At 37.0% G+C, this 24437-nt stretch overlaps 2 protein-coding genes across 2 annotated transcripts in view; both read left to right on the top strand.

Annotated features, from left to right (window-relative positions):
- Window positions 1–8238, top strand: part of IFI44L (interferon induced protein 44 like) — a 22093-nt gene extending 13855 nt beyond the window's left edge. Inside the window, 5 exon segments of the mRNA XM_010347207.3 lie at window positions 871–1023; window positions 2557–2728; window positions 6524–6624; window positions 6931–7105; window positions 7271–8238. Of these exon segments, the coding sequence (XP_010345509.2) occupies window positions 871–1023; window positions 2557–2728; window positions 6524–6624; window positions 6931–7105; window positions 7271–7293 (624 nt within the window). The 3' untranslated portion in view covers window positions 7294–8238.
- The window catches only part of IFI44 (interferon induced protein 44), a 27915-nt gene continuing 6164 nt past the window's right edge, over window positions 2687–24437 (top strand). Inside the window, 6 exon segments of the mRNA XM_074381057.1 lie at window positions 2687–2728; window positions 17606–18069; window positions 20883–20919; window positions 21898–21995; window positions 21998–22092; window positions 22545–22694. Coding sequence (XP_074237158.1) covers window positions 17616–18069; window positions 20883–20919; window positions 21898–21995; window positions 21998–22092; window positions 22545–22694 — 834 coding nt within the window. The 5' untranslated portion in view covers window positions 2687–2728; window positions 17606–17615.

Raw genomic sequence — 24437 nt, forward strand, 5'->3', positions numbered from 1 at the left:
ACATACTAAAATCAAACTACAAAATATCAAAGACAAAGAGAGGATTCTTAAAACAGGAAGATAAAAAAGCAAATAACACAGAGTTTTAATAAGGATGCTAATAAGTAACTTAAAATATCTGGAAGTATAAAACTCACTGGTAAAACTAAGTATACAATAAAATTCAGAATACTCTAATATTGTAATGATGATGTGTAAATCAGTTATATCTTCAATATGAAGGTTAAAAACCAAAACTACTACAACAATAATAACTGTAATACTTTGTTAAGGGACATGCAATATGGAAAGATGTAAATTGTGGTATCAAAGATGTAAACCATGGGGAGGAGTGGAGTAAAAATGTAAAATGTTTTTTTTTCTAAGTGGAGCTGTTATTAACTTAAAATAACTGGTTATAAATATGTTTTTTTTTGTATAAGCATCATGGTTAAGCACAAAACAAATACTGATAGTAGATACACAAAATATAAAAAGCAAGGAGTCAAAACATGCCACTATATATATATATATATATATATATATATATATATGTACACACACACACATATACATGTATGTGTGTATATATATGTGTGTATATATAAGTATTTTACATGATAAATTACATATAATTTTCCCTTTTAATTAAAAAACAAACATTTAACTTTTTTTAGTATTAATTTCCAATATTTTAAATATCCATAGATATTACCCACTTAAATAACAGATCTTTGGGATTCTCAATAACTTTTAAGAGTCTAAAGGGGTCTTAAGACGAAACTGCTTGAGGACCATGGTGTTTAAATATTAATCAGTCTCTTTTCTTATTGTCATGCCTTGAATGTTGGGTGATGAATGAACTTTTACATGTAATATATTTTTTAACAGTATAGGATATATTCTGTCAAAGATGGAAAAAATGGAAAATCTCTGCTATTTATGTTGTGTGACACCATGGGACTAGATGAGACAGAGGGAGTAGGACTATGCATTGGTGACATCCCCTACATATTAAAAGGTTGTATGCCAGACAGATATCAGGTAAGGTTTCTTCAATATCCAAAAAATTTCAAATCATTTTCTTTAGTATTTTTAATTGAATTTTCTATCTCAAAAGGCAATTTTAACTGCCACAATGTGGTTTCAACATTACCCAATACTATTCTACTTTAAATGAAAAAGAATTCATGTAAAAACGTAGAGTGACAATTGTTCTTTTCTGTAACATTGAGAAATAAAGCCAAAAGGCAGGATTCGACTCATCCACATTCCAGGAAAAGATCACGGGGATGTTGTGTTTTTATCACTCCGCACTAATGTAAACTAATAATAAAGTAGTTAATCTCTTGCACTTTTTGGATTACATAGACAAAATATTGGAACAAGTACCACTTTGTGTTGAAATGTGATTTTATACTGTAAGTGCTTAGATTTCATTACTAAATACTTAGATTCAAAATTTGGCTCTGCTAGTAATACATGTGTACCCATACGTAAGATACACACTTTTTCTCTTAGTCTCTTTTTAGGTGTGAAATGTTGGTATTAATAGTGTCTATCTCATAGGGTGGCTAAGAAGGTTAAGTGAGATATTGCAGTCTAAGTTGTCAAAAAAGCTAATAATGATCGTTACCTTTCTTTAGGTATTGGGTATCAGCCTCAATTTCTAAAGGATAATCTCTTTTTGCCTCCCAATTGTGCTGAGTTGGAAACCTTACCTATGTATTCATTTCTTTACTCAGAAACCATTTATTATAAACCATATTTGTGCCAAACTCTAAGCCAGTTACTGAAAACACATAGTTCAATAACACAAGCCGTATCCTCTAGTTCATAATCCAGTCAGGGAAAAGGAGACATAAAGATAAAGAGCCCGGGAATGGAGCGAAGACATTGGAGAAATCAGAAGCATACTAACACCCTAATTTTTCATAGCAGGGAGTCAGTCAATTCAGTCCAACGTTGAAATATATAGTTTAATAACTACACATTTCCAAACTATTTTTTCATAAACTATTTCCTTAATCTTAGAAAGATTACTGTCTTGTGTAAGGAGACATTAACTTCAAAGTTGGTATTTCTTTTATTTGACTTTGTTTTTCTTCTGTAAAATCAAGATAAATTACTGTCTTTTAGTTTAAATAGCAGTTTCAATATTTTTTTCTTTCTTTTATTTTTTCTATCCATTAGTTCACTTAAGTTTGCAAAATGCTCAGGGAGAAGTCTTAAATTGTATTTAACAAATGTTAATGCTGTTTGTTTCTGGATACAAATATTTGAAGTCAGCTTTTAAAAGATAGTCTTAATACTTTCCTGCAATACTTAACAATGGATAATTATCATTTTTACCAAAGCAATGAAGTGTTGTTGTTTTTTTTTTTAACAAAAGAGATATAATGGTATTATGCTCACAGTAGAAAGGAAGTAAAGAGGGGGTGCTACAAAGTTGGGGAAAGAGTAGCTGAGGGGCAGGAGGGAGGTAAGTGGTGACAGTATTTGAAGCATTAACTGTGTCTTTAAAGATTAAACAGAGGCTCTCTGAATTATGAATGTTACTTTATGTTTTTATCACAGTTGAATCCCTATAAACCAATTACACCTGAGCATTCTACTTTTATCACCTCTCCGTCACTGAAGGACAGGATTCACTGTGTGGCTTATGTCTTAGACATCAATTCTATTGACAATCTCTCCTCTAAAATGCTGGCAAAATTCAAGAGAGTTCACAAAGAAGTATTAAGCTGTGGTGAGTCTCATTGTACTTATCAAACAAATTTTATTCTGAAATAATTATAGATTTGCAGGAAGTTGCAAAGAGAGTACAGAGATTTCCCATGTACCTTTCATCCGATTTCTCTGGTGCGGTGGCCATTGCAGGTAGAGATTATTCACAGGTGTGACTGAAGAAAGACTCCAAATCCTAATTTTCAGTCTTTAAAGAATAGGCTAGCCATTTTTTTTTTTGTGATGTATGATTTTCCTGAGTCTTTACATAGGGAAATCACATCTTCACACCAGGTGGCTAGACCAGGAAAATCGAATCAAGGAAAATGATTATTGTTAACAATGTGTGTTTATAGATCTATGTCATTTTATCACATGTGTGAATTTATGTACCCATTGCTACAACCAACTATTACATCACTTCATAGATTTCCCTCATGGCACCCACTCTTCCCCCACCATCCTTAACTCTTGGCAACTACTGATATTTTCTTTATTTCCATAATTTTGTGATTTTGTGAATACTATACAAATGGAATCACACAGTATGTCACCTTTTGAGACTTTTTTTTGACTCAACCTAATATCTTTAGACATCCATCCAAGATTTTGTATGTATTTATTGTTCATTTAAAAAATTGTATAGTATTCCATGGTGTAGATATACCACAGTTTAACCATGTTATATAAAAAAAATTCCAGTTTTTAGCTACTGCAAATACAATTCTTGGAAATATTAGTGTTGAGGCTTTGTGTGGATATAAGTTTTTATTCCTTTGGGATAAGTCTCCAGAAGTGTAATGCTAGGTCATATAGTAACTGTATATTTAGCTTTGAAAGAGATCACCACTCCAGAGGGATTGTACCCTTTTAGAGTCCCACCAGCAATACATGAGATACCTAATTTTTCTGCATTCTTGCTAGTATCTGGTATTGTTGCTGTTAAAAAATTCTTAACTCTTCTAATAGATGTATACTGATGTTTCATTAGGGTCTTAACTTGCATTGGTTAATGACTAATGACATTGAACATCTTCTCATGTGCTTATTTGCCTTCCATATAGCTTGTTCAGTGAAATGTCTTTTGATGTCTTTTGACTATTTTCTGATTGGATTATTTGTGTTTTTTAGAAGTTGAATTTTAAAAGATCTGTAAATCCTAAATGTGAGTTAATTGCCAGACACATGGTTTACAAATAGTTTCTTTCAGCCTGTAGCTGTCTTATTATTATGACCATTTCAGCCCTGCCATCTCTCATCTCTCCTTTTGGAACTCTGCGGCATGAATTCTAGATTTTTTAAATAGTCTCACAATTTATTTATTTTTTGTGTCTATTTGCTCTTTATTTTTCAGAGTGGGTAATTTCTGTTGTTATATCTTTAAATTCACTTGTTCATTACTTTGTCCTTTCCATTCTGCTTTTGAGCATATCTATTATTTTTCTTATCTTGGTTATTATATTTTTTAGTTCTAAAATTTCAGTTTGATTCTTTCTCATATCTTCTATTTCTTTGCTGAGACATTCCACTTCCTTCATTTGTTTCAAGCATGTTCCTACTTGGTTATTATGCATTTCATGATGGTTGCTTTAGAATCCTTGTCAAAGAATTCTAACATCTTTGTCATCTAGTTAGGGTCAGGATCTTCTAATTAGCTTTCCTCATTTAAGTTGAACATTTCTTGGGTTTTGATGTGACAAATGATTTTTAATTCTGTTTTTGATATTTTTGGTGTTTTATTTTGTGACTCTGGATCTTACACCATATGTTTTAGTAGACAGATTCTGATACTGGTAGTATGAAAATACAGTTACCATGGCCTTGTTTGACACCTTTTGAGAAAGGGTGCCCCATACAGGATCCCCTGACATCACAGGGGCTAGAAGCCTCCTTGCATATAAGGTTAATGAAGGCTAAAGTTCCACCTTCTCACTTGTTCTCCTGTGACACCGTCAAAGAGGGAAAAGAGCACCTCATTGCTGCTGATTGGAATAAAGTCTAGGATCCCCAAGTAGCCTCCATTGACACCATCATGAGGGACCTTGTTAGTATGGTGCAGGCATAAATGTCCTGGCTCCCTACATTTTTTTCTTCTCTGATACTACCTTGGCTAAGGTTAAAGGTTGGGAAAGGGGAGAACATATCCATGGATAGGGCTAAGGTGAATTCCGTGGTGTTTGGCTGGGATAGTGTGGCTATTTTCTGAAAATTTTCTGTCTTGCTACACAGCCCTTTTTCTCATGCTTTGACTAGATGGAACAGGTTTTACTTTCCTTTTTTTTTCTTTTTGATGGCTCTAATTGGCATTTTCCAGTTGCATGTCTCTAAAAGCCAATCTGGGACATATGAAATAAAAAGAAAACCTGGAGAACTGATCTCTTTTTTGTTTCTTGGGTCTCAAGGTCTTTAGTCAAATTGCATTCTCTGCACTTTCCAATCTTTGTGTTTGATTTATGTATAATGTCCAGAGATTCTAGCAATATTTAGTGTAAAGAAGAGGGGAAAGTCTACACCATTTGATTCACAACTGGAAGTACTCTCACTGAACTTCCAAAAGATTTTAATATAAATAATTGTTTGGGTATTTTTATTCCAAAGTCTCACTGCTTACTATATTAATAGAAAGGTGACATATTTAGATTCCAAAAAGTGCTATGCAGTTTAATGTATAGAGCATTGTCTCGGTTAAGTGACCCTAGTTTTTAAGTAGTAGTAAACTTTGACTTTGAGAAAGGTAATTTAATTTCGCTGAACTTTAGTCTCCTGTTCTTATCAAATGGCAATATTAAGTTTTGCATCTGAACTTAATAAACTGTCTAACAAATGCCTAAGTAGTGAATATTAGATATACACAATGTATATATGTAAGCATATATAAGTACTTAACAGTTCTAAAATTATGGAGGGCTTGAGGTAAGAGAGAAGTGTTAAGCTTCAAAATGAATTTGCAAGGATGTATGGCAACACATTGTGCTTGGCATGCTGGATGACAGTGTTTAATACAACTAACTGTGCTGACTTAGGACCTCTAAAAGGACATTGCATTAATTTTGAAAGAGAAGAATTTCATTGTAACAGGTTGAAAAAAAGGTAGATGTCAATTGAGAACTTCTCTGTACCAGAACTAAGTGTTTATTGGCCAACTTTGCTAGTTATTCCTTTGAAACTTGAATGAAGAGAAGGTAGTAAAGGAAATAATTTAGTAATGGAAAAAAGAAACACAAGAATTTGGTAGGACAAAGGTACTAAAAGCTCTGGTGAAGGAGTCTTGGGGCTTCCTTGACTGGCATTTGAAATTAGTCTTATATTTTCCTCAGAAGCAGTTGTTAGCATAGCAGAATTTGGATTTGCTTAGAAGTCAACTGTGATTTATTAATCCAGTCTCTGTGGTTTGAGGGAGAAAGCAGTAGGTCCTTAGTAGAACTGTTTCATCAGTACAGTTTGCTCTCATAAATGTTCATACAAAACCCTCCTCACTTCCTCTCTTTCTTGTGGCTCTTTTTAGTCCCCAAAGTCCAGCAATCACTTTTTTTTTCCCTTGACCAATTAAAAACACACAATTTGAATGGAATTGTAGATAACTGCAGTTTAGCAGGAATTTAATTGCATTGAAAATTGATCTCTCATGTTGGAAGAAAAAGATCAAAGATCGTTTCTCCACTAGAAAAGCTTCAGACTCCATATTGAGAATTATTGGAACTATTTTATTCTTCAAATCTCAAAATCACCTTTTAGAGTTGCTTTCACACATATTTAATAACTTGTTGACACATTGATATTTATGATATAAAGTAACTGATTTTTCTATTTGATATAGGTATAGCACATGTAGCCTTGCTTACTAACGTGAGTAATTGCAGTGAGGTTCTTCAAGACAACTTTTTAAACATGAGTAGATCCACGACTTATCAAAGCCAGGTAAAGAATGCTAATCGTCATCAGATATTATTGTAATAGTATCACAATCATACTTGTGTGTGTGTCTATGTGTATTTATGTGCTCATACAACATATTTGCAGGGAAATGAAGAATGGGATCAATTGATTGAGTTATTCAAATCTATATCACACTTTAAAACTGCAATGATCTGAATTATTAGTATGTTCTGAAGATAACTTATTGAGCCTTAGCTTCTTTGGTTTCTTTCTTAAATTATACTTAAAATTGGTCAAATTTTAAATATTAAATACAAGACATACGCTTCTTAAATATACTTTCCACAGGTCACAAATGTCAATAAAATGCTAGGCATTCCTATTTCCAATATTTTGATGGCTGGAAATTATGCTTCAGATTTGGAACTGAACCCTGTGAATGATATTCTGATCCGCTCTGCACTAAGGCAGATGCTGCGGGCTGCAGATAACTTCTTAGAAGATTTGCCTCTTGAGGAAACTGGTAATCTGTCCCTTTTCTCCCCCTCTCATAAATCACTCGTTATTTTTAAAAAATCCTAAGTTATACATCAGTTATTAGATGGCTGGGGCCCATCTCCCTGCCCTAGTCCTGAAAACCACATTAAGATATGTGCTTCAATTCCACTCTTGTGTGTTTCATTTGCAGGTGCAATTGTGAGAGTGTTATGACCCAGAATTTGATATCCTTGACTCTGGATATCCTTGACTTTGACATTTGGGCCAACCTGTATTGGCGTGCCTCAATGAGAGTCAGTCTCTATTGACAGCTGCCTTCATATTTTGCTTCCGTTCATTTTTTCTTCTGTCCTTGGAACAGTCATAGCTGAAGTTTAAAGGCCAAACGTGAGAAGCAGTGGGCTAAGTAAGATAGGTCCTACCACAAACTACCTTTCCATATTTCTGGAAATATTTCTATTTACAATTCAGTTTCTGTGATATATTTTTAAACCATTCCAGGAAAAATGAGATATTCTCTTATTTATTCTTCTATAACACTCCATATACCTCTATGTAGTACTAATCACATTGAATAATAGTTATAAAATTTTTGCATAGACATCCACTTTCTTAAATAGATTGTGAGTTCTGTGAGAAACAGCATGGATTTTACTTATCTATGTATTCACAGAACTTATCACAGTGCCTGGTAATGAGTAAGCATGCTTGCTATTACTGCGCCCGCCACCCTCTCTGACATCACATTCACTTTAGATTTTTCTCCACATGCCTGTAGTGTGCCACCATACCCAGTTAATGGTGGGTTACACAGGAAGCTGAAATGGGAGAATTGATTGAGCCTGGGAGGTGGAGGCTACAGTGAGCTGCGATTGTTCCACTGCACTCTAGCCTGGAAGAAAGAGTGAAATCCTGACTCAAAAAACAAAACAAAACAAAATAAAACAACAAATAACAGCAACGAAACAGAAAGGAAGACTGAAAGAGAATGAAAAGCTGGGGAGCCGAAATAAACATAAAGAAGAGTGTTTCATATATATCTGAATGAAAATATGAATGACTCTTAAGTACATAATTGAATTAATTAAAATGAACCAACATTTTAAAACAACTTAGATTTTATTTCTATGAAAAAAATAAATGCTCCTCTTCTAAAAACCCCATGCCTGATTTTCATTAATTGAATTCCAAACCACACTAGACATGTGTCTATCAAATTAGATTACTGGTGCAAATCAATAAGAGCGTTCTTATACTCATGCTCCAAATAATTCTGAAGTTCTCTCAGTAGCTGCGAAAGCTAGGACTATCAAGAAAGAAAAACAAAATTCCCAAAAGATAGTTTTCAGGGTTTTTTTTTTCCTTAAACACTTCTTAATAATTGTCTTCTCCAATTTTCTCAGTCTTTTTCAAAAGAATATTCTTTGGTTCAACAGTTATCAACATTCTGACAGTCTAATTTAGTTTTAATCAGAATTATCCTTGTATTTTGTGTAGTCATGGGTATTAAAAGAGCAAGATCTTCTTAGGTCCATTTATGGAATATTTCCTAAAGCAAAGCTGCAAGTGAAGTTGTGCTCAAGTGAATGAAATTGAGGAGTAGACCTAGAAGTAGATGTTGGGAACAAAATTAGAGAGGCAACTCTAAAAAGTTATTATAGGATCACCAGGGTTGTGTGTCTGTTGCATAGTAACATACCAATACATCAAAACAGTAGGTGTCGCAATAGAGAAAGAGTTTAATAACTGGATGGCAGCAAAATGAGGAAGATTGAGGGAACCTCAGGTCCACCTCCCTGCTGGGTCTAGGACTGGGGTTTTTGAGAGAAAGGCAGGTAAGGGATTGAAGGTCTGGAGCTGATGATGGGTTGGGGCGTAGGAGATGAAATGAAACATACAGAGATGAAAACCGCTTTTGTTTCTTTCTGTTAAATACATTATTTTATAGAAACAATGAGGGGAAGTTAGTGCCTTGTGACCATGTCTGTGTGACTTTTAGGTGGTAAGAAATTATAAGGAAAGGAGCTAAAAGTTAAGCTGTAAGTAGCTATAAGGAATTGGCTTAAGGGCAAGCTGTTTAATACTTAACTGTGTTTTTATTCAAAGTCTACATTTTATTTAGTGGTTAATATGTGCTGTTCATTAGGATGGTTTCATGGTTACCATGCAGATGTGGAAGCAACAGGTCCAAAAAGTAGGGCATGATTTTCTCCATGTAATCCAGGGAAAAACAAGTCATGACCATTGTTGGCTGGTAGGCTGAAGGTGACTGAAGGCTTACCATCATTCTCACTAACTTTAGGGCCATAATTCACCCATCCCTTTGGTGGAGCCAGAAAAAAAATCTGGGTAGAATGTTAGACTTCTTTATTTTGTTTAAAGGGATAACAAGAGTGCCCCATCAAGGAGATGAACACCCTGCAAGGAAGAGGAGTAAAAGAGACATCAAGAAAGAATGAGGAACATTTCATTTGACCCAACATCTTTTAGGAGCTTAAATGTTGACTCTAAGTTCTCCTTTTTGTGCTAAAATGGACAGTATTAGCAAAATGATATCATAACTTCTCATCCTCTGGCCCTGGAAACACTTAAACATCAAATGGAGTTAAATACATATTTGAAATTTAGGTTAGGAAATATTTGTGAGGAGGCCTCAAAAAGTGGGAAACATCTTTTGCCTGGGAAGACGTCTTTCATTTTGTGGATTTCCCTGATTTTTCTCTACCACCCTGAGAGGTAGTGAGAATTATCATTTTGCTACATTTTAGGGGTCATCCAGGATTTTTAAAACTTTACACAGTTTGCACTTAAGCAAGATGTACAGCTCAGTCAAAGACACTAAATAGTGCTAAGAAGTATAGCAGAGGGACTGTTAAGTGTGGTGGAAGATAGAATATCATCCTAAAGTGAGAGTGATGTTGTGGAGACAGTTGAAATGTCAGTGCTAGAGCCTTTGTGGTGTGAATGGACAGGTCAGGTTGTTGCATTAGAAACTGACTGTTTCTGATAGAAATGTGTAGCTTTGTGCAAACTCACCCACCACTGTCCTCAATAAAATAATGAGAAAAGAAAGATAGAACAGTTTGAGTTCTGTGAGGTACACTGACCCAGAAAGGCATAAGTATGGGCCTTTAGTCTTGCCACACTGCCCCTCCGCACACATGCCTGGGGACAGTTGTTTAAAGTTATTTTGTTCCCGACTAGCACCTTGCCCATTATCTCCAAGTTCCTGGAATTTGATACAAAGAACAATTTAAAGCCAATCAATAGCTTATGTTATTTCACTGTAAATTCCTGGTAAATAACTTAGGAACTGCCTCTTCCTTTTCTTTAAAGACATACTTGTAACTGTTGCTAATAAGATTGCATACTGTTGAGGGCAACTGGAATCTACGCTGTTGGGTTGCAACTCATGCTTGACCCAAATAAACTCTCTACTTATATTAGTTTTTCCTACACTTCTTCCTTTTAGGTCAAGAATACCAAGAGGAGTTACTGTGCTGGGTAAAGTGTAAGCTTGTATCTTATTTAGAAAGATACATTTAAAGATTATCACATTGCTTTTTCATAAAACAAAACGGTTCACAATTAATTTATTTTGACATAATTTGATAGGGGGAGCCAAGTAGGCACCATATGCATAATGATCAGCAAATAAACAATCATCTTTTAGGAACATAACTCAATCTAATGCCCAGGTACCCACAAGATGGCAAGACTGATCAAAATCTTCATGGGGTCCTGCAACCAAAAGCCATGGGAATTTAGAAGCCCTCAATTCCCATCCCTAATCTGATGAAGCTGTGGACCAATTTGTGGATGACAGTAGATTAAATAGATCTGATTTTTGCCATCAAGGTAGGAAAGATAAAAACTTGCATACCAGTTGTAAACCCTTGCAAAATCTTTCTCTGATGTTGGAGAAAATGCAGGTCACTTGGGCCAGTAAGAACGTAAAGAAGTATAGTCAATATTCAACTGCACCCTCCCCCATCCCACTTTTTTCCTCAACACAATTCAAATGAATAGACTCAAACTGTTTCAGCCTCCAGAACAGGAAGGGCAATGTAAGCAAAATTGCCAAAACTGAGAGTACATGGGTGGAGGTGGGGAGGTCGAGTAACAAGGTGTGCTAAACAATTATGTGTAAATACATTTTTTCATTTTTAAAAAACTGAGTTCCTTTGCATATTTCATGACAATATCTGTCAGATTTTTTAAATAAATGCAAAACGAAACAAAACACATATGTCTAAACCTCTGAACTCATTTGTCTTCCATTTTGATAAAGCGATAAAGAAGGAATTAACATGTGAACGGACTTCTACAATTTAAATAAGCATACTGAGATAAATTTATTTATGGTGTTTTGAGTGTGTAAGACCCTCTTCTACCAGATAGATGATCAGTGTTAGATTTATAGAGAGGGTATTATGAAACTTCCATGGCCAAGAAGGTCAGAGAGAGAGAGAGAAAAAAAAGTGATTTATTTGTATGATAGGACTTTAGACATTTCAGATGGACACCTCATTAGCCTGTTTTCATGCTGCTATGAAGAACTGCCCGAGATAGGGTAATTTATAAAGGAAAGAGTTTTAATTTGACTCACAGTTCTACGGGGCTGGGAGGCCTCAGGAAGCTCACAATCATGGTGTAAAGGGAAGCAAATATGTCCTTCTTCACATGGTGGCAGGAGAGAAAAATGAGTGCCTAGCAAAGAAAAATTGTGTCTGATTCTCAGATCTCATGAGAATGAACTCACTATGATGAGAACAGGATGGGGGAAACCGCCCCCATGATTCAATTATTTTCACCTGGTCCCTCCTACAACAAATGGAGATGATGGGAACCAAAATTCAAGAAGAGATTTGAGTGGGGACACAGCCACTGATCCTTTCCCAGATCTCACGTCTTCACATCTCAAACACAATCATGCCTTCCCAACAGTCCCCCCAAATACTATTTTCAGCATTAACTTAAAAGTGTATAGTCCAAAATTTCATCTGAGACAAGGCAAGTCCCTCCTGCCTATGAGCCTATAAAATCAAAAGCAAGTTAGTGACTTCCTAACCTGGAGATACACCTATTCCAAATGGGAGAAATTGGCCAAAATGAAGGGGCTACAGGCCCCACGCAAGTTTGAAATCCAGTGGGACAGTCAAAGCTTAAAGCTCTGCAATGATTGCCTTTGAATCCATTTATTACATCCAGGTCCTGCTGATGCAAGAAGTGGGCTCCCAAGACCTTGGGAAGCTCTGTCCCTGAGGCTTTGCAGGGTGCAGCACCCCCACCTGAGCTGCTTTCACAGCTGGCATTGAGTGTGGCTTTTCCAGGCACACAGTGCAAGCTGTCAGTGAATTTATCATTCCGGAGTCTGAAGGACAGCGGCCCTTTGCTCGTAGCTCCACTGGGCAGTGCCCCAGTGGGGACTCTGTGTGGGGACTTTTATCCCACATTTCCCTTCCACATTGCCCTAGCAGAGGTTCTCTCTGAGGGCTCTGCCTCTGCAGCAGACTTCTACCTGGATGAATAGGTGTTTCCATACATCCTCTGAAATCTAGGCAGATATTTCCAAATCTCAGTTCTCGTCCTCTGTGTACTCATAGGACCAACACCACATGGAAGCTGCCAAGGCTGGGGGTTTGCACCCTCTGAAGCAACATCCTGAGCTTTACTTTGACCCCTTTAAATCATGGCCGGAGCATCTGGGAAACAGTCCCGAGGCTGCACACAGCAGTGGAGTCCCTGGACCCAGCCTAGGAAACTATTTTTCCCTCCTAGGTCTCTAGGTCTGTAATAGAAGGGACTGCCATAAGATCTCTGACATGCCCTGGAGATATTTTCCCCATTGTCTTGGGGATTAACATTCCATTTCTGGTTACTTATGTAAACTTCTGCAACCAGTTTGAATTTCTCCCTAAAAAATAGGTTTTTCTTTTCTATCCTATTGTCAGGCTGCAAATTTTTCAACTTTTATGCTCTGCTTTTTCTTGAATGCTTTACCGCTTAGAAATCTCTTCTGCCAGATACACCAAATTATCTCTCTCAGGTTTAAAGTTCCGTAGATCTTTAGGGCAGTGATAAAATGCTGCCAGTCTCTTTGCTAAAGCACAGCAAGAGTTACTTTTGCTCCAGTTCCCAACAAGTTTCTCATCTCCATGTGAGACCTCCTCAGCCTAAACTTCATTGTCCATATCACTATCAGTTCAAAGCCACTCAATGAGACTAGGAAATTCCAAACTTTACCACACCTTACTGTCTTCTGAGCTCTTCAAGTCTCTAGGAAGTTCCAGACTTTTCCACATTTTTCTCTCTTCTTCTGAGTCCTCTAAACTGTTCCAACCTCTGCCTGCTACCCAATTTCAAAGTTGCTTCCACGTTTTTGGGTATCCTCATAATAGCACCCCACTTCCTCTGTACCAATTTACTGTATTAACCTGTTCTCACACTGCTATAAAGAACTGCCTGAGGCTGGGTAATTTAAAAAGAAAAGAGGTTTAATTGACTCACAGTTCTGTAGGGCTTGGGAGGCCTCAGAAAGCTTACAATCATGGTGGAAAGGGAAGCAGACATGTCCTTCTTCCCATGGCAGCAGGAGAGAGAAATGAGTGTCCAGAGAAAGGGGAAGCCCTTTATAAAACCATCAGAACTTGTGAGAACTAACTCACTACAATGAGAACATGATGGGGGAAACTGCCCCCATGATTCAATTATGTACACCTAGTCCCTCTCATGACATGTGGGGATTATAGGAACTACAATTCCAGATGAGATTTGAGTGAAGACACATCCAAACCATATCAGATACCATGTGGAGTTAGACAGCTTCTTAAGGTGGCATTTTAATATATTTTCCTGCATTTTTTTTTTATACATGGTTTCCCATTTCCCAGTCACTACATTATTCTCTTGAAAATTAAATGAGGGAGTGGTTAAATGAGGGAGTGGAAGAAACAAAAAAGAACAATCAGAAATAATGACTCTTTAAAAAAAAAATTTTTTTTGAGATAGGGTCTCACTCTGTCACTCAGGAGGCTGGAGTCCAGTGGTGCAATCTCAGCTCACTGCAACCTCAATCTCCTGGGCTCAAGCAATCCTCACACTTCAGCATCCTGAATAGCTGTGACCACAGGCATGCACCACCAGGCCTGGCTAATTTTTTGGGGGGATGGTATATTTTTTGGTAGAGATGGGGCTTTACCATGTTGCCCAGGCTTGTCTTGAACTCCTGAGCTCATGCAATCCACCTGCCTCAGCCTCCCAAAGTGTTGGAATTACAGACATTAGCTATTGCAGCCAATATTCAGGCTTTTAAACTTCTATAGTAGACTGCTGTTGGTAGGTCAGGGCGTAAAAGAATCTGGACATAAAATTTACATAATGATTATGTATTAAAAAAGTAATAGAGTCAGAGTTATTTACATTTCCCATTTCTGGAGATACTGCAAGACATTTACCCATTCTGGAAAAAGAGAGGAAAGAAAAATTAGACATAACTCTGGTGGAAGGAGGAGAGAGAAACAGAACTGGAGAGATCAAGAGAAAGAATGTGGCCAGCACAGGGAGACTTCTGAGGACTATGTGCTGGGTCAGAGTCAGGATAATACATGGAAGCCAGGAAACATGATGGAAGACTTTGTCATTAATTGAGGAATCCCCACACTTCACTTCGTAGAGAAATGCTATCAGTTTTGTTGATGTGGCCGATGGATCTTCTGTTAATAATGGACTGCCATCTATAGAATTTCCAATGTAAGAACCCACTTCTGTCCTGAAATTTAGCTGAGGCAGTCTGACCAGTTGGAATATATCCCCTTTATTTGGACCTAGGATGCTCAAAATAATCCCAGCACACAAGGTAGGTCACTGACATCGAAAGGGCCCACGGAAGTATGGAAGGGGAGTCCCAACACGAGTCATTTGGTGGGATATATACACCTCTGAACTCGTATGGAAGGGAACATTTATGTCTTACAGAGGTTCAAGGAAAAGAGCTGGGAACATTAGTTTCTTGAAAGTGATGGTTCATTTAAAGGACATAATTTTATTTGGGAATATTTTACACATCATGAGCAAGGGCTACCTAAAATACTGGAATATTTGAGAGAGGGCAGTTTTGCTTGTGTCTTGATAAATGCCAACTCTTGAAACAACATATCTTGAAGAGTAGGAGATTAAGCACAGGCTACCAAATGATCTCTCTTCCTATCTCTGTGTCCTGTTCCTTTATAAAGAAGCTAAATTTTGTTTATTTCAGTTCAATTGATGATATAGGGGATTTGTCAAATATTACCCTAAGATTTTCAGGCTTCTTATTGAATGAACAGATAAGTACCCGTCGGGCCCATGTTAGCTACTCCTACTCCTTGGAGTTCTTGACACAATCTTCAGAATGAAAAAAGGAGGATTTCCTGCTCCTTTAAGGCTGTCAGGGAGCAGTGGGACCTGAACATAGAAAGTGTGCAGGTAGTGGTGACACTGTGTTCAACACCTGCTGATCTTCAAAAGCACTATATATATTACTCAGTGTTCTCTGCTTGAGACTACTCCATCCCTGCCACAGCTTTGTGGAAATTGTCCCGTGTTTCTTTGTTGGGTTCAGCTTCAAAGCCTTCTTACCACCAGCAGCTTATAAAGCTATGGGCCATAATAAGAAAAACAGAAACATTAACACCCTCAGCAGATCAGACAATTTGGTCAAGAGGCCCACTTTAAAGGGCATAAAAATAGGGAATTGGAACGGCTCACCCTTAAGGATTCATTCATGCCAGGGAAGGAGGCATCTCTGCGACTGCTTGTCAGCCACAAGCTGCAGTGTGTAACTCAGCTTTGTGGAGACAGGTCCTCTACAGTTTTGCCCCTTTGTTACTGCCGAGCTACAATCTCCACATCTAGCACTTTCCAGCTTATCTCCACACAGTGGCCAGAATATTCCCTGCTGTTCTTCTCCAAACTTAACTCTGTCTGCTCCAACCATACTGACCTCCTTACTGCAACAAGCTGCCACAGGGGTGATTATACTTTCCCTTCTCTCTGCTTATAAAGCTCTTTTCCTAGCTATTTCCATGGTGCTCTCTCTCACTCCATTCAGGACGCTTCTTCAATGATGTCTCGTTAGATAGACCTTTCCTGATTATGCTCTCTAAAGTAAGAGATTGCTTTCCTTCTCACTCCTCTTCCTAATCTTCTTCTCCCTTATACTCCAAAACTCTGTTTATTTATTTGAAAAGTGGCAATAATATTGTCTTCATCATAAAGTTATTAAAATAAATATGTGAGATACCTGTAAATTGACTGGCAAATAATAAGCCTATAATAATACGATTTTTAAAGCGAAGTAATAATACCTATAAACTGCTTAAAATATTTTTATTTGATGGTGCTATTGTTTTTAATAGTGCCAACAAATTAAGAAATCCTTTTTAGGGCAGGCAGTTAATTTAAATTTGTTAGAACCAGTCAAGTATAAAGCAAGAGTGGACAAAGGAGGACAGGAGAGTGGATACCCAATGACATAAAAGCATTCACACTCAAAAATTAAAAAAAAAAAAAGAAATTACATTGGCCCTACACAACAAATATGAAGGTTGAATTCTGCCTATGGAACACAAATTTACGACCCCTAGTGATGTGATGTTAGAGAAGGGACTTTATGATGAAATTGACACGAGTTGGTTTATAACTTGTATATATCTCATATCTTATCTCTATAAATGACATCTCCTCATTTTCCTGTGGTTAGAAGACAGGGGTTAGGCAGAAAAGCAGAGGAACAAATTTGGAGGCTTTAATAACATTCTACATAAGGAAGTATGCTAGTGTAGATAGAATAAATTGATAGCAGGGATTAAGAGATGTAAACGAATTTGAGATACATATTCTAGAGGGAGAATGTGCACTACTTTTTATATGTCTATATACAGAAATTGATTACATTATCCTTAAGTAAAAATATTTTTAAAAAGTCAGTGAGCTGTTATGTTTCCTTCCCTCTGACTTCAATTCCTTGATTCTCTCAATATTATTTTTTATATAAATGTACTGTCTAAAGTAGCTAGATCAGTTTATGCTCCTTCGCCGAGAGAAGTTGGCATGCTATCAAGTGGGCTGGGCATCCTGAGTTTCAGTTTCCTTTTTCTGAGTCTCCAAAGCTTCAAGGCTGCTGAATAATTTCTTTCTCCCATTTTGTGCCTTCCTAGATAACAAGACAGAGCAGCTACCCTCAGCTCTAGCTGATACTATCGACACTGCAACAGGTAAATGTCTTTCTGTTTTTCATTTTTCCTAGCAAGCATTAGTCTCTCTCTCTCTCAGAAGACAGTGTCACTTGTCAATCTCTGTTATTTTTTAATTAAAAAATTAGCTAATTTGTTTTTTGCTGTTTATCCTTTGTTTTCTCATTTTTTGGCTGTCTGTTCACCCTTTGTTATATAGAGTATATAAGAGGCATAAATGCAAGTTTTATAACAGTACATGTTATCTGTTTTTTAATATTTAATGGAAAATATGTCTGATTTGCCATTAGGTCAAGCAGTATGGCAGTGACAACACGTTTGACATGGTTGCAAGAAAAGATCCTGCAAAATTATTTTGGAGAAAAGCGGCTTAGCCTTCTCTATAAGGCTAGTGTCCATGGATTCTCTAAACAAGATTTGCTTGATAGATGTTATAATCGAGGGCCTACTCTAACAGTGATTTATAGTGGAGATCATATTATTGGAGCGTATTCACAAATGGGTTACCAGCAAGGAAAGTATGCTGCCATCCTCCTTTTCACACTTCAAGGGACTAAAATTTCAAAATGTGAAACAGTACAATATACACCAGAAATACTGTTTGATGATGAATGTATACCACTTTTTTCCATTGGCTTCCAGATAAATGTAAGAATTCAAAAAGTGATGATGGGCTCAAAGAAAATGGAAAATCTTGAACTTGGTGGAAGTTGTGCTATGCCTTTTCAGGAATGTGAAGTTTTTCGCTGTGAAGGTAGGTTTAATTAGGAAATCCTGTATAGAGTTCTCCCTTGCGTCTTTGGTTGGTTTGAACCAATTCATCTCTTTAAGGAAATGTGACCTTTTCATTTGTCCATAATTTGGATGGTTCAGACTGAAACCTGGACACAAATTGTTTGCTAAGACACAACCATGGTTAATAAAATATATATTTATGATAGGAACACTTAATATAAGATTTATACTTAGCAAATTTTTAAGTACAGTAAATCCTCACAATGTGGACTATAGGTTCTTGGAAACTGTGACGTGAGTGAAACAACTTAGAAGGAAATCAATTTATTTCCCTCATGATTATGGAAGAAAGACATTTTTCAAGGACATGCTGTATGTTGCTTTGCTAAAAATTACAGTTTCCAAGACTCCATGATGATGTTAAGTAAAGACTTACTGTAGACCAGCACTGGCTGCCACCTTTTTGGCACCAGGGACTAGTTTCATGGAAGACAATTGTTCCACAGATTGGTGGTGGGGGGATGGTTTCAAGCACATTAACTGTATTTTGCACTTTATTTTTATTATGCTGTGATATATAATGAAATAATTATATGACTCATTGTAATGTAGAATCAGTGGGAGCCCTGAGCTTGTTTTCCTGCAACTAAACAATCCCAAATGGGGGGTGATGGGAGACAGTGACTGATCATCAAGCATTAGATTCTCATAAGGAGCATGCAGCCTAGATCCCTCATGCACAGTTCATAATTGCATTTGCACTCCTATGAGAATCTAATTCCACCTCTGATCTGACAGGAAGCAGAGCTTAAGCTGTAATATGAGCAATAGGGAGCAGCTGCAAATACAGACGAAGCTTTGCTCACCTGCAGCTCACCTCCTGCAGTGTGGCCTGGATCCTAACTGGCCACAGACAGCCACGGTTCCATGGCCCCAAGAGTTGAGGACCCCTGCCCTACGGTATTGTTACTGTAGGTACTATACGGCACAGTAGATCTCTAAGATTTAATTATCTTGCACAGGTAAAACTTTGTACCCTTTTACAAATGTATCCCCCTTTCCTCCTTCCCACAGTCCCTGGCAAACCACCATTCTAACTCTGCTTTTATAAATTTGACTATCTTAGATTCCTCATGTAAGTGGGATTATGTAATATTTGTCCTTTTGTGCCTGGCTTATTTCACTTAGCATAATATCTTCCAACTTCGTTCATATTGTCATAAATGACAGGATTTTTTTTTCATTTATAAGGCAAAGTAACACTCCATTATATGTATATACCACATTTTAAAAGTCCATTTATTTGTTGATGGACATTTCAGTTGCTTTCATATAGTTTGACACTGTACGAAAAGAACATAATTTTTTTTTTACTAAAGAATATTTATTTCCAATTGTTGCTGTTGTAAACAGTGCTCTTGTAGTATCTTTATGCATATAACTTTGTCTACAAAAATGCTTCTTTACAATGACTCCTTAGAAGTGAAGTTGTTGCTTAAGGATTATGATCATTTGGATTTGGATGGATGCCTTTCAAGAGGTTCAGCTGTCTATACCGTCCCTAATGATTATAGAAATGTCTATTTCCCTGTATCCTGATCTGTCTTGGATATCGTCAAGTTTTAGAATATTTGCTGATTTGATTGTGAAAAGATAGTTTCTCCTTTTTATTTCCACTTTTCCTCGATCACTAACACCTTTATGTGCATTGGTGATTTGCATCTTCTATACAAGACTTGTTTATACCTCATCATTGAAAAGAAGGGCTCCTGTGAATGGCATTACCTGAGTATTTGCGTGTTCTAAAGTAATTGTCTGTGATATTCATACTTGGATGACTATAAGAGTACATCATTCTTGTATTACATTTATTTTGGGGGATATTTTAATGTTTCTACAGCATTGATGTTGTTGTGGAAAACCTAAGGCCAGATTATTTATCATTTTTTTTACTTCTATTTGAGACATTTGATCTTTCTTCTTTGCTGTCCTAAATATTTTTTAAAATAAATTTTTCAAAGCCTGGTAAATTTACTTGGATAAATCATGATATCTGCCATCCTAGATCAGTTAAATAAACGTTTTATTGAGATGTAACCATAATCAGTAAAGTACACAATTGATAAGTGTATTTACAATTAGAACACCCTCATGTAACAACATGTAGATTAAGAAATAGGTTAAATTCACCATAAAAATGTCTCTTTCCAAGAAAAAAAAATTCTGAGCCTGAGCCTTATTGATCTGAATGAAGTCCTTTGCTTACCCCTGAACAATTTACTGTGCTCTGATTGGGTAGGCATGAGTCTCATTTTCTCTTCTGGGGGCAGGAATAAAATTAAGTGAGCTGGAAGTTTCTGGAATTCCAATTGTTAATATCAAGTTGTAGAGAAAATATAGTGCCTGTGTTTTCTGTTTGTTTGTCTGCACATTAACCATCTTAGACCTATTGGATTATGGAGGAGAAAATGCCTTATTAGAGCATTCCCACATCTGTAGGCCTTGCTTCTTTTATTCGGAAAACACCCACACCCTCAATTCCCATGTCGGAGTGAGTCACACATCACTGTTGAGTAATGGAATGAGAAGAGATCTGCTGATAGTACAGTCTTGCAGGGTCTATTGCCTCAAGCCCTTGCCTCTTCAAATTAGATTATGTTAATGAGATTTAACAGAATTTTCTCTGTAAAATTGATCCCTTTTCACTACGCAGGACTGTTTTCATGGAAAAGCTATTTTAGTATTTGTCCCTAGTGAATTCATTGACATTCATTCAGTCAGCCAATCATTCAACAACTTCTAATCTACATTATTCTTTTATTATTTCCCTAGATTTACCGGATGAAAGAAAGATGAAAGTGGTCACTGAGTAAGTCAATGTCTTAAAGATGCTATTACTCTCTTCACTATCTTTGACTTATTCTATCGTAGGTCTCAGCAATAAAATTGGCAACACATATTATCACACATAACTTGTGGATCATCAAGAACAAACTGTACCATAATCATAAAATATCTGATAACATTAATGTTAAAACAAAAACAACACTGAGTAGAGGGGAGGAAGTTTTAATGTTACGTACTTGAATAAAAACAGTTATTTGTATGTCTGCTTTTTGCTTAGAATTCTTGCAGTTAAAGTTTCACTTGCTCTAGAGAGTTGCTGTGGAAGAAGTGGTTGGTCGGTGGGGAATACCTAGCATGAACTTCAAGAATATGTCAGAAATGGATTACTTTCATAAACTTCGGAAGTCATGTGTATCGTGACTTCATTCTTACTATTCTGACTAGCAAATATGAACTACAAGTGAGTCCATAGCCGAATCATATTGCTTACCCAAGGCCTTCAAACACTGCTTCCTCTATTACTTCTAACAAATCACACCAACCTTGCCTTACCCCTACCATTATTCTAGTAGGGGAACTTTTTGTGACTATGGTTTCATTCTCCTGATCAAACATCATGGCATAAAATATAATAGTCCTATTATGCCTATAGGACTAAATATACTAATTACACATTTAAAATACTAATCACATGTATTGTGACTTCTGAAGTTTAGTCTTAAATATTGATCTTTATGTTTAACATAGCTATTATTTGTTCATAGATTTATATAGTCTAGGAACTTAAATCTGAAACATTTTACGTCTGCTTTTAGTTGCCCATTATTTTGCTTTTTGTTCTTTTTGCAATAGGATTTGAGGTAAGGTAGTCTCATGTCTTTTATGTAAGAAGGCAAGTTGCTAAACAAAAATAGTATCCATGAAAAAATTAATTCTAGTAAAATTCATCGTAAGGTTTTGTGACCTAAACTTAGTCAATTGTTAAAAACTGTCTAAACAGGCTCAGGAAGAGCTTATCGTCTGCCTTGAGAACTTATGAATCATATGGATCACTGGTTCAACAAATACGAATTCTGCTGCTGGGTCCAATTGGAGCTGGGAATCCAGCTTTTTCAACTCAGTGAGGTCTGTTTTCCAAGGTCATGTTACACATCAGGCTTTGGTGGGCACTAATACAACTGGGATATCTGAGAAGGTAAGTACTTTTGAGGCCACCTAACCTTTGCTTCTCTGTTCAAATTAATTATATTTCAAAAGCCTTTTACATATCAACTTTATTACATGTGGACTTCATCTCAATTAACAATAAAACATTATACTTGGCTGGGCGCAGTGGCTAATACCTGTAATCCCAGCAGGTTGGGAGACAGAGGCAGGCAGATCATGAGATCAGGAGTTCAAGACCAGCCTCACCAATATGGTGAAACCCCATCTCTACTAAAAATAAAAAAAAATTAGCCAGGCATGATGGTGCATCCCAGCTACTCAGGAGGCTGAGGCAGGAGAATCGCTTGAAGCTGGGAGGAGGAGGTTGCAGTGAGCCAAGATCATGCCACTGCACTTCAGCCTTGGTGACACAGCGAGTCTCCATCTCAGAAAAAAAAACAAAAAAACAATTCTTTAAAGTTGTTTTTCTCCCCTCTACAGTATAGGACATACTCTATTAGAAATGGGGAAGATGGCAATTCTCTGCCATTTATTCTCTGTGACTCACTGGGGCTGGGTGAGAAGGAAAAAGGCCTGTATGTTGATGATATAGTCAGCATCTTAAACGGTCACATTCCTGATAGATACCAGGTAAGATTTGACTAATGAGAAATCATAATTGTTTTAAAATGCTTATGTTTGTACAAATGCATCCGAATTTATCTTCTTAAACTATACTTGCCCAATGTTCTTTGTCTCTTTTTGAAATTTTTTTCAAAAAAATAAAACCGTCTCAAGGGCTCTTCCATCACGGTTATCGTAACAGCTATGAATGCTGTTTCACCTTCCATTGCTTCCAGCTGTGTGAAACACAAGTCCAACTGCATGAACTTACCTACATAGTCAGTTTTCTCCTGTGTAACAGGAAGTCTGAAGGCAGACAGCTTGGGACCACTGTGGCGGCTGTCTGAAGTTATTCATTTCAGAGATCCTTCTGACTTTCTGACACCCTCAACATGGGATATAATGATATGTCTCCCACAAATTTATATGTTGAAGTGCTAATCCTCAATGCGATGCTATTTGGAGGAAGGGACTTTGGGAGGTAATTAGGTCATAAAGGTAGAGACTTCATGAATGGTATTAGTGCCCTTATATACAAGAGAGACGTGAGCTCTTTGTCATGTGAAGATATAGCCTAAAGGTGACTGACACAAGAACAGAAAATCAAACACTGCATGTTCTCACTCATCGGCGGGTGTTGAACAGTGAGAACACATGGACACAGGGAGGGGAGCGTCGCACACTGGGGTCTGTCAGGGGGAAGTAGGGGAGGGACAGCGAGGAGTGGGGAGTTGGGGAGAGATAGCATGGGGAGAAATGCCAGATATAGGTGATGAGGAAGAAGGCAGCACATCACACTGCCATGTATGTACCTAGGCAACAATCTTGCATGTTCTTCACATGTACCCCCGAAACCTAAAATGCAATTAAAAAATTAAATTAAATTAAATTTTAAAAAGGTGACTCTCTGTAAACCAGGAGGAAGACCCTGACCAGAAAGTGAATCTTTTGGCACCTTGATCAAACTCTTAAAAATACATGTTTGTTGTTTAAGTCACCCAATCTATGCAATGTGTCCTATAGCAGCCCCACCTGACTGTGACACGTGGCTTTCATTTTTATGTGAAAGGACACTGAGCACTGTCATTGTTCCAGGCAAGAGGAAGGGGAGATCAAAGAACCATCTCAGTCTATGTAATTTTTTTTTTTTTTTTTTTTGAGATGGAGTTTCGCTCTCCTTACCCAGGCTGGAGTGCAATGGCGCGATCTCGGCTCACCGCAACCTCCGCCTCCTGGGTTCAGGCAATTCTCCTGCCTCAGCCTCCTGAGTAGCTGGGATTACAGGCATGCGCCACCATGCCCAGCTAATTTTTTGTATTTTTAGTAGAGACGGGGTTTCACCATGTTGACCAGGTTGGTCTCGATCTCTCGATCTCGTGATCCACCCACCTCGGCCTCCCAAAGTGCTGGGATTACAGGCTTGAGCCACCGCGCCCGGCCCTCAGTCTATGTATTTTTTAAACTTCTAGTCTTTTAATGAACATTCAGATCTTGAATTAATCATTAAGTTTACTTTGTTCCAAATGGATAGTCAATCATGTCAACATCTTTCAGTGAATGCCTTTTGTATCTTTCCATTGTGAAATATTGGGATTAGTCTTTGTATTCTCTAGTTTATTCTATTGATGTACTGATCTATTATTTCATGATAGCCTTTTAATTACTATGTTATCTAATTGTTTTAATTACCATATTAATCAATTATGTCTTGATAAGTTACTGGATATTCACATTCATTTTTTTATTACTCATATTTCTTTTGGTTAGCAT

Source organism: Saimiri boliviensis, chromosome 11 (genome assembly GCF_048565385.1).
Source record: "Saimiri boliviensis isolate mSaiBol1 chromosome 11, mSaiBol1.pri, whole genome shotgun sequence".
NCBI classification, from domain to species: domain Eukaryota; kingdom Metazoa; phylum Chordata; class Mammalia; order Primates; family Cebidae; genus Saimiri; species Saimiri boliviensis.